General features: G+C 54.8%; 1 protein-coding gene across 1 annotated transcript; it reads right to left on the bottom strand.

The window, feature by feature from the left end:
• Positions 1-11,048: 11,048 nt before the first annotated feature.
• Positions 11,049-13,133, bottom strand: LOC134665539 (uncharacterized). The gene has a single exon (XM_063522514.1). The coding sequence runs from the start codon at positions 13,131-13,133 to the stop codon at positions 11,049-11,051; it is 2,085 nt and encodes a 694-aa protein (XP_063378584.1).
• Positions 13,134-15,361: the final 2,228 nt, after the last annotated feature.

The following is a 15,361-nucleotide window of genomic DNA, read 5'->3' as shown; positions in this document are numbered from 1 at the left end:
GATCGACGCCTCCTTGAAGGTGCTGCCACGGGTCATCACCAGGGTGTCGTCAGCGTAGCATACCACGCTGACCCCCGGCAGGTTGCCCCCCCGTAGCACCCAGTCATATCCGATGTTCCACAGGAGGGGTCCCAAGACCGACCCCTGTGGAACACCGCACGACAGCTCCTTCTCCTTCCACTCGTCGAGTGCTGGGTACCTGACGGCTCTATCGGAGAAGTAATCCTCTACCGTCTTCCGCAGGTACTCAGGCACAGTATGGCGCCGTAGTGCCTCCTTGATAGTGGCCCAGGGTAAGGAGTTGAACGCGTTTGCGATGTCCAAAGACACCGCCAACACCACCTCACCCCGGGACACTGCTCTGTCCGCCAGGGTCCTCACCTGCGCAATAGCGTCAATGGTGGACCTGCCCTGGCGGAATCCGAACTGGTGGTCACTGAGGTCCGGTCCCACTCCGACGAGGTGCCGCACGAGTCGAGCAGCCACCACGCGCTCAAACAGCTTGCTGGCCTCGTCCATCAGCACTATGGGTCTATAGGCCGAGGGCGAGCCTGCTGGTCGCCCCTCCTTTCGCAGTAGGACGAGTTTCCCCGACTTCCACGGCCGAGGAAACCGCCCCTGTGCCAGGCATGCGCTGAAGAGCGCTCTCATACGCGGTTCGAGTGGGCCCAGGGCCAAAACCCAGGCTCGACCGGGTATGCCGTCCGGGCCCGGGGCTGTATTTTTTGCCTTCAGCCTTAGCACAGCTGCTCCGAGCTCACCTTCAGAAACATCGGGTACTTCTTCCTCTTCATTTCTCGCTGCGGATGGTGATGCCATTGCGGGGGGCACAAAGTTATCGCAGGTCGGAAAAAGTGCTTCCACCACGTCTCGTAGTAACTCCGGCTCGAGACTTCGCGTTAGGGGAGGAGACCAGGAGCGGAGTTTGCTTCGGACCATTTTATATGGTCGCCCCCACGGGTCATTATTTAGCGTCTCTAACATTTCATGGTGAGCGGCTTCCTTCGCCTTTTTTATTGCAAGCTGAAGGGCTTTTTTACGCTCTCTGTAGAGTACATACAGTTCTGTCTCCCGGACTGTATCTCTGAGCCTTCTCCTTCGCTGATGGCTGTATAGACGCCTCGCCACGACGCAGGACTTACGAAGCTGTTCGAGCTCCACAGACCACCAATAGACCTGTCGTTTAGGAGGGAAGGGCTTAGACCGTGGCATAGCCGCATCACAGATGTTTATCATGGCCTCGCCAAACCACTGCGCCTCTACGTCCACGTCTATTGGATCTCTTCGGACCGGGTTCCATGCCTGAACTTCAGCGGCAAGAACGAGCGCATCTCTGTCCAGGCGTTTTAACGCCCATCGTGGTCCATCACCAGGCAGCGACCGACTAATCGGCCCACTTGGTGCATCTGGGAGCGCGGAGACCTTGTATTGGACATACCTGTGGTCCGACAAAGTCTCCACATTTTCGAGCACTTGCCAATCTTGGACACGTCTCACTAGGGCAGCGTTGGCGAACGTCACGTCCACGATGGAGCCACCGTGTTGCCGCACGCACGTGTCAACTGACCCCTGGTTAAGCACAGCCAGCCCTGTTGCGATTGCCCATTCCTCCAGTTCGCGTCCACGAGTGTCCGTTGACGGCGATCCCCACGCCACGGATTTGGCGTTTAGATCGCCGGCAACAAGCACGGGGCGTGGGTGGCTTCGACCAATAACCATCCCCACATCTGCCAAAAAGGATTCAAATTCAGCCAGGCTTCTATTGGGCGAAAAATAGACACCGACTACTGTGATGCCGCCGAGGAGCCCAGCCACGAAACCCTTTCCTTTCTCTACCTTTTCAAAAGGTGGTGAGTCAGCAGCTGTTTGCGTGACTATCGCAACCGTACCATCCTGGTCCCCAGCCCAAAAGTCTCTTTGGGGGATAAAGTAGGGCTCGGAGACGATAGCCACATGTGCCAGCCACTGCGCCATGCTCTGGAGCAAAAGGTCCTGAGCTCGTAGGCAGTGGTTGAGATTCGCCTGCAAGAAATTTAGTGCCATTATATTGTTTCCATTGACACTGCCATCTCAACCCCGGCCAGAACAGTGGGGGGTGGGTGGACGGATTGCGAGGGTCCCCGGGAGCCATCGCCATTCCTCTTCCCCTTCTTATTATTTTTGGAAGCAACGCACATTTTGCTTCCGATCGTGTGCTCTGCTGGTTTGTCGCTCGCTGCGCAGACAGCGCAGTGTGGCGTGGCAGAGCACGTGGCCGCTTTATGGCCAGACTGGCCGCAGCGAAAGCATAAATCGCTTCGGTCCACCTCAGCCTTACACTGCGCGCGCACGTGACCCGCTTCGAGGCAGCGGAAGCAGCGCATAGGCTTTTGGTCCAGCAGCTGTACCTTTGCCGAGACCCATCCCACAAGTAGGCGGCCGCCCTCGGTTAGTTTTTTGGCCGCCGTAATTGGGCAACGAACCCATACTGAGCCAAGGCTAGAAAAGTCCTGTCGGATTTCACCGCACTTGATTTGGGCTAAGATGCACCCACCCACTTTGGCCACGGCATCCTTGACATCCTCAGGCGTGACAGAGTCATCCAGTCCCGAGATTCGCACTTCAGCGCATTTTGTCGGCCTGGACACTTGGACAATGTCATTATTTAGCTTCTCCCTCAATTTGTTGGCAAGAGCATCTGCTTTCTCGCCGCTGGTTGCTCCGGGTACCTCTAAAATGATGGCTCCCGTGACCGCCCTCTTAAACCGCACTCCCTGGATTTCCAGCTCTCCTAGATCAATTTTTGACCTGGCCTCTTTGATAATGTCCGCGTAAGTGGTTTTTCCGTCTCCGGCGTCTGGATTTAGCCTAAGGACAACTGCCGCAGAACTTGGAGGTCGCAGTTTGCGGACCCTCTTGCGAGCTGCCTGCTGCGGCTGTGTGGGAAGATTCGTTGCAGTCTTCTTTTTGCCCTTTTTATTGGTGACCGTTTCCCAGCCTTTCTTTGTTTTTGTTGGGGCCGGCTGCAATGCGCGGGACTCCAGTGGGGCTTCCACGGATTGCGCCGTCCTCTCTTCTTTCTTGCCCTTCTTCTTCGCCGGCTTCTTGTTATTAGTGGGAGCCGTAGCTGGTTGCAGATCACTGGGAGCTGAGCCAGCCAAGGGCTTCGTGGGGGGTGGATTTGCTTGCCTTCTATCCGCGGTGCTGGTGGCCTGTGGTGCAGCCTGCTTTGCTTTGTCTGAGACCAGTGTTGGCCTTACCGTCTTAGTTGGGAGGAGCCTATCCTCCAATGCTTCTAGCCTGGCGTCTATCATTTTCCCCACGCTAACCATCACTTCGCGCTCAGCTTCCTCTTGGGAGATACTTCCCTTCATCACAAGTGGTGCTTGTGGTGCCGGGATCTGAGAGGAAGGGGCTGTTCTTGCGAGCCGCAGCTCGTTTCTTAGCTCCGCCTGATCCTTTAGGAGTTCCGCCATTTGCGACTCCAGCCGAGCGATGACCCGCTGCAGTTTCTTCGTCTCCTCCGTGGTGGTGCGGGCCAGCATCACCTGGGCAAAATCCGTGATGGCAGCGGCAGCGTCTTTCAGCTTCCTCTGATGGGTACCTTTCAGGTTCTTTGACGTGGCAATGACTTTTTTTACAACTGCCACGCTGTCGAGCACTTGTGTGTTTAGTGCTGACATGAGCTGGTCTTCTATGTCAGAGCCATGTGCGTCTCCATACTCCTCCATTGGCCGCATGCGGATGGTCATGTCTTCTAATTCCGCTTCAGCTTTAGCTTTGTCTACCTCTTTGCGGCGGAAATCCTCCAACGTTTGCGAGGCCAGTCCAAAGCCTGTGGAAGAGGGCCGACTGCGTCCTTGCTTAGACTTGGACTGGACTTTCTTCCTGGGGACCCCCTCGGAGTCCGACCCCTGTGACCCCTGTGACAGATTGTGACCTTGCCAGAGTCGTCCGTGGTCACTGTCACTCAATGAGCTGCAGTCCACCTCAGCCCGTTTATCACCATGTTCGTTACCGTGAGCCGGCTCAGAGCTCAACAATGCCACGCTCTCCGCATCGGATATGCAATCCACCTCTCTTTCCCGCTCTTTTGCATTAGGGGTCACCGTCTCTGACCCCACTCTGCCGCTCTTGTAAGAGAGTGCCCGGGCTGCAGATTGGAGATCGCAGCGGGACAGAACCACCCGTAAGTCCGGGAGAGATCTTCTCCACGAGGGGGCCACTGTCTTCGGGGGCCCCGCAGTGACATCCGAGGGTTGCGGGGTGGTCTCGAGAGGTTGCTCCGGCTTCGGATGTTTAGCTTTGGCCCGGGCCGCACCCACGCAGATTCCTCGTCCTCTCTTATTTGGCCCGAAGCCGGGCCTTGCTCCGGAAACGGAAGCATCACCATCAGATGCCCCCGACCCGTCCTCCTCACTCAGCAGCCGCTTCCGCACTTCTCCGGGTCGGCCGGAGGTGGGAGCGTGCAGCGAGCCGTCGGAGTCAGCCGTCTCGCTTTCGGCGTCTGTTTGCAGCGGTGACCAGTAGACTTCCCCACCAGGCAGGTCGCGCATGTCTACTTTTCCGGGGGAAAAGAATTCCTCGTTACCTGACGGGAGCAATTCCAGCCCGCCGCGAGCCCTTTTCTTACAGAACACCCTCGTGGGGATTGGTGTGGGTGACCGCACGTATTCGTTTGGTACCACGGGCACCTCCTCCTCTCCGTCTTCACCATCGGGGACAGCGTGACGTGAAAAACGCCCGCCTTTGTACCGAATTGGGCGGAACTGCATCATCGGGGGTTTTGGGGTGGGTGACGTATCGGACGCCTCTGCACTATCCTTGTCCCCTCCTCCTCGCAACCTTAAAATTGTGTCACCTGCATCCTTGTCCATTAAACGTTTGCCTTGGTCATCGGTTTTCGTCCTTGAGCGGTGTGCCCCCCCAGAATACGGTGGGCAGCATGTCACCACAGCGCGGGCACTTGCCCGTTCTGTGGTGACACGGAGGATTGGTACCTCCTGGGGTAGTTTTTCCCATTTCTGGCCACTCATTTTTTGTTTGCTATTTTTTAAAGAGGTATGCCCCCCTCCTGACGTTCAAGACTGGGCTCCCCCCAGCCATGCATCTCATCGGCACGGATTTTTTATAGTGGTTAACTCCACGTGACCTTCCTCTCAGTGAGGGAGGTCCTCGGTCCGCTCAGTGCGGGTTACGAGTTGCCCGACGGTGGCCGTAGCCACAACATCGCGCCAGGTGGACCAAGCCACCTGTGGCAGCTCTTGCATGGAGCTCCAACTCCACCAAACCTGGCGTCTCGCGCTGTCGCTTTTTTTTTTTTTTTTTTTTTTTTTTTTTTTTTTTTTTTTTTTTTTTTTTTTTTTTTTTTTTTTTTTTTTTTTTTTTTTTTTTTTTGGCCTGGGTGGTTATGTGGGACTCCCGTATAGGCTAATGAGGCCCACGGTATACCCACTAAAACCCCTCTTGGCCGACTCAACGCTATAGGGCGAGGTCACAGGGACACTGCGGCACTCTTCCGCAACCTCGCCAGCGGCCGTCCGGACTCCGGACACAACTCTGGATGAAATTTAATCTTCCCCCTACCTCCCTAATTGCGCGCCATTATTACGATGTGCTCGCCATCCCAGGGACCTTGTGTAGGCGACACACGTCCCCGAGCCTATCGCCCACAGGAACCCTTAAGGGGGAAGTCGGCGGTCATATGCGAGCCGCCGCCGCCCCACGCGCTTGCGACGCATCGGCTGGGAAGCTGGATCGTCTTCCCTGCCGCGCTCCGCCATCTCTTTCTGCACCATGACCGCCTCGCAGAAGTCAAGCACAGCCTTCCACGACCTGTCGCTGTCCACCATGTTTCGGACCACGGAGGGCAGCGAGAGGTCTTGTCCCACTTCAGCGCTTAAAGTGCGGCGCTCTTCTTCCCAGGCTGGGCACACTTCTAGTGTGTGCTGGGCAGTGTCCTCCGGGCAGTCGCAGTGGTGGCATATTGCAGTTATTTCTCTTCTGGCTCTGTCCTTAAGATACCTCCCGAAACATCCATGTCCCGAGAGGATCTGAGTCAGTCGGAAAGTTAAGGCGCCATGTGTCCGGTCTAGCCACTTTTTAAGAACCGGGCGAACCGCTTCAATAGTCAGACGGCCTGCGCTAGGGTGCGCCAGCCTCTGCTCCCAAACCTCCACCATTTCCAGTCGAATGGCGTCTCGTCGTCCTAGAATTTCTCTCGGTGCTGGCAAGTCTCCATTGTGATGCGCCTCCTCGCGCCAACGGTAAACCGCTGCGAGGGCTCTCGCATCTAAATCCCATGGTAAAGTCCCTGCCAGCACACATACCGCTTCGAAAGAGATCGAGCGGTACCCTCTTATGGCTCTAGTTGTAATTGCCCTCTGAGGCGCCCTTAGTAGTGCTACCTCCTCTCTCTTTAAAATGTCGGCCCAGACTGGGGCTCCGTACAGGGCCATGGATCTGACGACCCCCATGTACAGCCGTCGACATGACGCTTTGGGCCCCCCCGTATTTGGGAGTATACGCCCTAGAGCGCCAGCTGCTCCCAGCAGCTTCGGCATCAGGCGCTGAAAGTGGGCGCGGAAATTCCACCGGCTGTCGAGTGTGAGGCCCAGGTATTTCATTGTGGACTCGACGCCGATCCGGGTTCCACCCACCACTATATGCGCATCCGGCGGTGGCGCGTTGCGGGGCCCGTGGAAGCATAAGGCTTCCGATTTTTGTAGGGCCACCTTTAGTCCCAATCGCCTGATCCGACCGACGACGTGAGCAACTCCTGCCGTTGACAGTATGGCGGCCTCCCTAAAGGTTTTCCCGCGAGCTGTCACCAAAGTGTCATCGGCGTAACAGGTGAGGTTTATGTCTCGCAGGTTTGCGCCTCTCAGGACCCAATCATATCCAATATTCCACAAGAGTGGCCCTAGGACCGACCCCTGTGGAACACCGCAAGACATTGGATATCTTGCCCACTCTTCCCGTCCCGGGTAAGTGACGGACCTGTCCGAGAGGTACGCGTCGACTGTCCGCCTTAGATATTCTGGTACCTGGTGGTACCGCAGCGCCTCTTTAACGCAGCCCCAAGGCAACGAGTTAAAGGCATTGGCAATGTCCAGGGACACTGCCAAGACTACCTCACCTCGGGACAACGCCTCGTCAGCGAGAGCCTTAACACGCTGAATGGCGCCCACTGTTGAACGGCCGCTGCGGAAACCGAACTGGCAATCTGCCACATCAGGTCCGACACGAGCGAGATGCTTGATGAGACGGCTGGCTATTATGCGCTCCAGGAGCTTCGCAATCTCATCAAGCAGCACTATTGGGCGGTAGGCAGATGGAGAATTTGCCGGGCGTCCTTCCTTTTTTATGAGAACCAGCTTGCCTGTCTTCCACTGCCGTGGAAACCTGGCTTGATGAAAGCAAGCTGAGAACATTTGCAGCATTCGTGATTCCAGAGCCTTACTGGCCAAGACCCAGGCGCGACCCGGTATGCCGTCAGGCCCAGGGGCTTTGTTTTTGGCCTTAAGTCTTAGCACAGCTGCTCCAAGTTCATCATCAGACACGTCGGGTATCTCCTCCTCGTCACCTTCAATTTCAGCGGGGGGTGCCATTGCCGGCGGTGCGAAGTTATCGCAGGCCGGAAACAGCGCTTCCACCACATTTCGCAGTAGATCCGGCTCGAGACTTCGCGTTAGGGGGGGAGCCCAAGGGCGAAGTTTGTTTCGGACCATCTTATATGGTCGCCCCCAAGGAAACCTAACCTAACCTAACCTAACCTAACCTAACCTAACCTAACCGCAGCAAAGGAAGGGAGAATAAGGGACGCTTCTCATTCCCCCTTCAGCCGTGTAGGGCCGTGCAATGTGGGCCTTAACCCACTGGCCCTACCGAGGGAGGACGCGGTTCACCGCAGCGAACTGCGCGCGTCTTCTCCCACTTCGTCTCTGCCGAAGCGGGTGTGCGTCGGCCGCGTCTTCGCGCTCCCGCTCCGCTGCCTCCTTCTGCGAGATGACCTCCTCGCAGAAGGAGACTACCGCCTTCCAATTTCTCTCGCTGCCCAGCATGGCCGCAACGACGCTGTGCAGCGAGAGATCCGTCGTCCTTATTGCTGCCGTAAGAGTACGGCGCTCCTCATCCCAACGACTGCAGACCTCCAAGGTGTGTTGGGCCAAGTCATCAGGGTCACCGCATTCGTGACACTGGGGCCCTAATTCCCTCTTTATGTTGTGCAGGTAATGACCGAAGCAGCCGTGTCCGGTCATTACCTGCGTTGCCCTATATGATAGGGCCCCGTGTTTCCTCTTCAACCACTCCTCTATGTAAGGAAGGACTGCCCCTATGGTGCGTGTTCCATAGCGGGAGTCCTCCAGGCCGGCTTCCCATAGCTCTCGGAGCCTGTCCTTGGCCTCTCGGTCTGCCCGCTCTACCGCTTCTGGGTCCAAGTTCTCTCCTCGAGCCCTGGCCTCCGCCCTCAACACGTATCTCTCCGCTAGGACCTGGGCATCGAGCTCCCACGGAGGAGTGGATGCAAGGAGACACGCCGCCGCATGGGATACTGTTGAGTAGCCCCTAATTATTCTGAGAGCCACCACCCTCTGCGGCCGCCGGAGCAGGGATTTATTTGCACTCGACAGCCGGTCCGCCCAAATCGGGGCACCGTATAGGGCCATACTTCTTACAACCCCCGCAAAGAGGCGGCGGCATGGGGCTCTCGGTCCTCCCACGTTGGGCAGCAGCCTACCTAGGGCGGAAGCCGCGCCCACAATTCGGGGAGCAAGTCGGATGAAATGCTCCCCGAAGTCCCACTTTCTGTCCAGGACCAGGCCAAGATATTTGATGTTGGCCTTGACCTGGACAGGTTCTCTATCCACTTGGATCGTGAAGTTAGCGGGCAGACACCATCCTTTTCCTCCGAAGACTATTGCCTCTGTCTTCGGGAGGGCCACCTTTAACCCAAGCAGGCGTATGCGGCCGATCGTCATTTCTGTGGCGACCGCCGCCCTCCTCAGGGTCTCCCCCAATTCTCTTCCCCGCACAGCCACCATTGTGTCGTCCGCGTAACATATGGTGGACATGCGGGGAAGCTGTGCCCCCCTTATGACCCAGTCATAGCCGATGTTCCACAGGAGAGGTCCTAAGACTGACCCCTGTGGAACACCGCAGGCCATTTCGCGCTCGCGACGGCCCCCTCTCATTTCGTAGAGCACTACCCTATCAGATAGGTAGTGCTCCACGATTGCCCTCAGGTATGGAGGCACTTCGTGGTACCGAAGTGCCTCCTTAATCACAGTATACGGGAGGGTGCCGAAAGCATTGGCGATGTCAAGTGACACCGCCACGACACCCTCTCCTCTTCCCGCCGCATCTTCACTAAATTCCCTCAGAGAGGAAAGTGCGTCCATCGTGGACAGCCCCGCCCGAAACCCGAACTGCCTGTCACTGATGTTCGGGCCGGTGTTCCTGAGGTGTTGGAGAATGCGGCTAGCGAGGATGCGTTCCAACATCTTTCCGACCTCGTCCAGGAGTACAATAGGCCGATATCCGGAGGGACTGTCCGGCGGGCGGCCATCCTTCCGGAGGAGGCATAGCCTACCCTCTTTCCAGCATCTCGGAAAACGGCCCTCTTTTAGGCAATCACTGAAAAGTTCCTTAATCCGATTTCCGAGATGCTTTAGCACGATTGGGAGGACCTTCCCGTGTACCCCGTCAGGCCCAGGAGCCTTTTTACATCCTCTTAGGCGGATGTCTACCCTCGTCATCTCTTCGTCGGAGACCTCGGGGATCTCCATCGGACCTACCGGTTCTGCCAAGGGGACCGACATTACCGGCGGCGCAAAGTCGGGCGCCGGCGGGAAGAGGCCCTCCACTATTCGTGTGAGGAGTTCCGGCTCTAGGGAGTCCATGGGAGGGGCATGCTTCATTTTGTTGCGTACAAGTTTGTACGGTCGCCCCCATGGATCCCGGTCTAGAGTGGCCAGGAATTCCTCTCTCGCCTCATCCTTTCTTTTGGCGATTGCCAGGTTGAGAGCCTCTTTTGCCGTTTTGAGGGCCTGGTACGCTGCCTCTTCCTCCTCCTCAGTATGCCTCCTCCGTCGACATCGATTGAATGCGCGGCGGCACGCATTACTGGTGATACGGAGGGCCGCGATTTCCTCCGACCACCAGTACACCCTCCTCCTTGCTGTAGGTCGTCCGGCGCGTGGCATTGCTGCGTCACATATAGATTGCAGATTTTCGCGGAGGCGTGAGGCACGCTCATCTACTCCTAGCGCTATTGGAGGAGGGTTATTCCACGCCTCAACCATTGCGGCTTCATCCGCCATCTCGCGGTCCAGCTTTGTTATGGTCCACTTAGGGAAACCATTTCTTCTTCGGCCGGGCATCGGTGGGACTACCGGCGCATTATGGACCCTCATTTGTATATAGAGGTGGTCGGACAGGGTCTCCACCTCCTCAAGGACCCGCCAACCCGTTATACGCGCGGCAATGGCAGGGGTCGCAAACGATATGTCAACAATAGACCCCCCCTGCCGCCGCACGCCCTGGTTCAGGACAGCCAAGCCCGTCGCCACCGCCCAATCCCTTAGGGCAGCTCCCTTTGGGGTTGTGAGGGGCGAGCCCCAAGCCTCACTTTTGGCGTTAAAATCGCCTAATACGAGCACCTAGCTGGGGCTCGCTCTCCTTACAATATTTCCGATCTCTTCCAGGAATCGCTCAAGATCGCGAAGCGGTTTATTGGGGGAGAAGTAGCTCGCTACGACTACAGTTTCACCCCATTTTTCCGCTGCGTATCCCCGGCCTCGGGCTATTGGCGTAAGGAGTGGAAAGTCACCCACCGCCGGTACCATCATGGCCACCCTGCCGTCTGTGGCCCCTACCCAGTTTGCCTGGGGAGGAACATAATATGGCTCTGCCACCACCGCTATGGAGATGCCCCACTCCGCCGTGAATTGCATGAGCAGATCTTGAGCACGAGCGGAGTGGTTGACATTGCACTGTAAGATGTCCAGATGCGGGTGTACTGGCATTAGATATCCATATTTTGTCCCTCACAGGCCGGTTGGCCGGCGTTACGCTTTGGGGAGGTTCTTTGGGCCTTCAGAAGAGCCTCTTTGCCTTTTGCTGGTGGGGGCGCACAAGCCCCCCATTATGTGCCCCGCTGGACGTTTGGCCGCATGGCACACCGAACAAAAGGCAGCCTCCGCCTTGCAGTCCGCCATCCTGTGGTCCGGTCTGCTACAGCGGAAGCAGAGGCTGCTCCTATCTACTGGCGATGGGCACAGTGCTCTGGTGTGCCCCGTGCCCATGCACCTGAAGCACCTCATTGGTGTTGGGTCCAGCGCCACTACCAGGGCAGAGGACCAACCTATTAGAAGTCGACCTGCTGCGGTGACCCTTTTGGCTGCCGTAATAGGGCTTTGTGCCAATGCCGACCCTGTCCCATTATATTGGGCCCTAATTGATCCCACCTTAACATCATTCGGCGAGCATTCGCCCAATTTAGCGATTGCTCCCGCGATCGCCTCTTGAGTGGCTGCCTCATCTAGGCCCGAAATGCGTAGGTCCGCCATTTTGGTGGGCCTATATACTCGGGCTTCCTCTCCAATCACATCCGTGATTTTTCGGCAGAGTTCGTCAGCCGCCCTGCCATTGTCCGACCCGGACACCTCGATTATCCTGGCTCCAGCAGCTGTTTTACGGACCTTGACGTGCTCTAGACCCACATCAGCAAGGTTCACCGATGTGGTGGCCTTCGACATGATTGAGGCATATGTCGCCTCAGACTCCGGCTTCAAAGCCACCACTATCGCAGCCGTAGAGGGCACAACCAGCTTTCTCGGGCCCGCAGGTGCCGGTTTCCGAGCCGGAGCGGCAGGGGGGCAAGAAGGCTTGGCGGATTTGCCAGATTTGCCCTTTCTGACAACCTGCGTCCAAGACTCAGCAGGCTGTTGTGTTGTTGTTGCCGGCTGTGAGGGTGGGGAGACACTGGGCTCCTTCGCCGTCTTCTGCCTAGGAGCAGAGTTAGCCCTCTTCTTGGTCGCTGGTGCCACTGGTGCCGAAGGCTGAGCCGCAGGGCCCTTAGGCTGCCTAGTGGGCGGCGCACGTGTTACTGCCCTTGAGGGCACCTCAGAGAGAAGTTCCGGCTGGGGTATGGGCTGGCTCCCAGTCGTCTTATTTCTGTCCGCCGCCAGAGGGGGGCGGGGGACCGGCTCAGTGGAATAGCCCGTGCGGGCCGAGATCATGTTTCCCATAGTAATTGTAAGATCCCGCTTCAGGTCCTCCTTGAGTTCCTTAAGGGCCTCCTTAAAGGCCTCAGCGAAGCCCGTCGGGGACTGGTCGAATTGAGCCGTCGGGGCCTGTGGTAGGGGCTGGGTCTCCCTCTCAGAGAAAGCCCTACGAAGGGCCTTCATCTCCGCCTGGCATTGGGCAAGTTGCTCCCGCATTCTCTTATTGTCGGCCTTTAAGGCTCGCAACTCCTCGCCCTCTTCTCTGTCTGCCAGGCAGTCGGTGGCCGCCAAGATGTCCCGGCAGGCCTGGTTCATTTTGCCCCAGACTTGTCCATTTAGGTTGCCGGATTTCCCGGCTGCCTGTAGGACAGTCTGGGTCGCCTCCCGCACTATTTCGATGTAGTCCGTCCCTATGTATGGGGGCGAGCTACATTCTCTCATTTCTTGACTTGGGCACGGGGACGGGGTCAGCTTCCACGGCTCCTTATCCCCCTTCTTCTTATTGACCCTCTTGTTGTCCCCCTGGGACCTTGTCTGAAGGGGGGGGAAAGGAAGAACCACCCCCTTTACCTCCTGGCTGTCCAGCACCTCCAAGAGGAAGTCCTCCTTATGGGCCCTCAGTCTGGCCTTGGCTGCTGCCAGGCCAGTAAAGTGACCTTTGGAACCTTTCTTCCCCATGGCTTTGGCCCTACCCCTCAGCGAGGTGCTAATTTTAGGCCCACTCCCAACGTGAGCCTCATAGTCCAGGTCCTCCTGGTCTCGGTCCCCCTCATGGGGCCTCTTGTTGGAGAGGGTCTCAGCCCTGTCGTGGCCCTCCATTGGTTCCTCGCAGTCGGGCGAGGTCGGAGAACTCGCCCCTAAATCCCCTTTATGGGGCCCCGTGATTGGAGCCCCCTCCGGATTCAACCCCTTCGCGGGGTTATCCATATATTTACCACGCGAAAACCACCCCTTATGGGTGGAATTCGCCTTAAAAAGGTGAAAAACCCAAAAACCTAACCTAACCTAACTATTTTGGTCAAGTGCGAGTCGCAGCAGAACCAAAATAGTAAAAACAAACTTAAAATTATTTTATGCGACGGGATGCAGCGTCACTCCTGGTTGAGCTACAGATCTCGAACCAAGGTCTAAAAATAGCTTTAAGTGTGTGCTATCTACTAATATTTTTTCCAAGTAAAAATATTTAATATTTTACAAGTAATTAAATTTCCAAAAGAAAAACCAACTTAAGTTTGCGTTTTACGACGCCTGAAATTCAGGATTAGCAATCCTTTAAAAAATTAATAACTCCTAAACTATATACCCTAAAAATGTAATTCAAACGGATTTGAATTCCTTATAATTAGCTTAATCTAACTAACCTACAACAAAGAATTTATTTACACAAAAACTAAAGATATGATTTTTGGAAACTGAAATCTCCTAACGTCGTCAACCGCAAATAGAGCTGGAGAGAACTGCTGGGGTCAGAAGAAAAACGGGAAAACACGAAAAGGTTCTTGGAGAAAATTGTCCGCGTATCATGCAAAAGAAACAAATAGCCCGGGAACCAAAAGACCCGGACACATTTGAAAGACGCGATACGCGGCACAAAAACTAAACCCACAAATCACTATCAAATCCCGAATCCCCCTGGCTTTCCCTCCCCTCCCACACCCACACCCACAGCACTAAACAAGAATGTCAAAATCCACAGAAGCCAAACCAAACGAAGATGTCGTCGCCCTCCCGGCAGCGCCGCCCCCCAAACAAATACCAGCATGAGGGGATAAAGTTTATCCGAAGCACGGCCTCCCAGGTGGACCCCGAAGATTCGACCCTGATGGACACCAGCAAAGAAGCGGTTCAAGTCCATCGGAGGGAGAGAGTGAAAAAAGTTCTGTTCTGTTCTCGCCATTAAGCCCCTTATTGAACTACTAGTACCTGACTTAGTAGTCATATTTAACAACTGCGTCGACTATGGCGAGTTTCCAGACCTAATGAAGCAAAGCAAAATTACTCCTCTATTTAAGGCAGGTAGTACCACCGATCCCACTAATTATAGGCCTATTTCAGTTCTGCCCACACTTAGCAAAATTTTTGAGAAGATAATCTTATCTCAGTTACTTAGTCACTTTAACACGAACAATTTGATGCACAACAAGCAGTTTGGGTTTACTCGGGGTCGATCGACCACTGACGCTGGGATAGAACTAATTAAAAACATTTTCGATGCCTGGGAGGAGTCACATGATGCCATTGGTATTTTTTGTGACTTATCAAAGGCGTTCGACTGCGTTTGCCACGAAACGCTCGTGAGGAAACTTCACTTCTATGGTGTCAGAGGGAAAGCGCTGGATTTGGTAAAGTCATATTTAGATGGTAGAATCCAAAAAGTGGACGTGAATGGAGAACGGTCCCCTGGATCACTGATTTCAATGGGCGTACCCCAGGGATCAATATTGGGGCCCTTTCTATTCCTCATTTATATTAATGATTTGCCGTACTTAGTGAAAGATCATCATGGTATAGTACTGTTTGCTGACGATACCTCCCTCATTTTTAAAGTCAAACGTCACGAAAATACCAGCGATCATGTAAACAGTGCTATATCAAAAGTAGTGCAATGGTTCAATGTCAATAACTTATTATTGAACGAGAAGAAAACCAAATATATAAAGTTCGTCACTACTAATGTCAGAAATATACAAACGACTGTCACTATCAAGGGTGAGGAACTGGACGTGACCAATAGTACAGTATTCCTGGGTTTGACATTAGATTCCAAGCTGCAGTGGGGCCCTCACATAAATATTCTCGCAGGTAAACTAAGTTCTGCAGCATATGCAGTATGCAAAATACGTCATTTAACAGACGAAAAAACAGCTAGATTGGTGTATTTTAGCTATTTTCATAGTATCATGTCATACGGCATCATGCTTTGGGGTAATGCTGCTGATATCAATTCTATTTTTGTACTGCAAAAGCGCGCCATTCGTTCAATTTATAAAATGAATGTTAGAGATTCTCTTAGAAATAAGTTTAAAGATATTAATATACTTACTGTATACTGCCAATACATTTATGCAAATATTGTGTACGTTCATAAACATATCAATAACTTCAAGAGAAATTGTGACATACATGGTTTTAACACAAGAAACAAGGACAAGTTA

The sequence above is a fragment of the Cydia fagiglandana genome, chromosome 6, assembly GCF_963556715.1.
Source record: "Cydia fagiglandana chromosome 6, ilCydFagi1.1, whole genome shotgun sequence".
Lineage (NCBI taxonomy): Eukaryota > Metazoa > Arthropoda > Insecta > Lepidoptera > Tortricidae > Cydia > Cydia fagiglandana.
Note: the sequence above shows the minus strand (reverse complement) of the source record. Positions and strands in the feature narration are given on the sequence as shown.

Coding starts and splice junctions, on each gene's coding strand:
- LOC134665539 (XM_063522514.1), bottom strand. CDS start 13,133: ATGGATAACCCCGCGAAGGGGTTGAATCCGGAGGGGGCTCCAATCACG.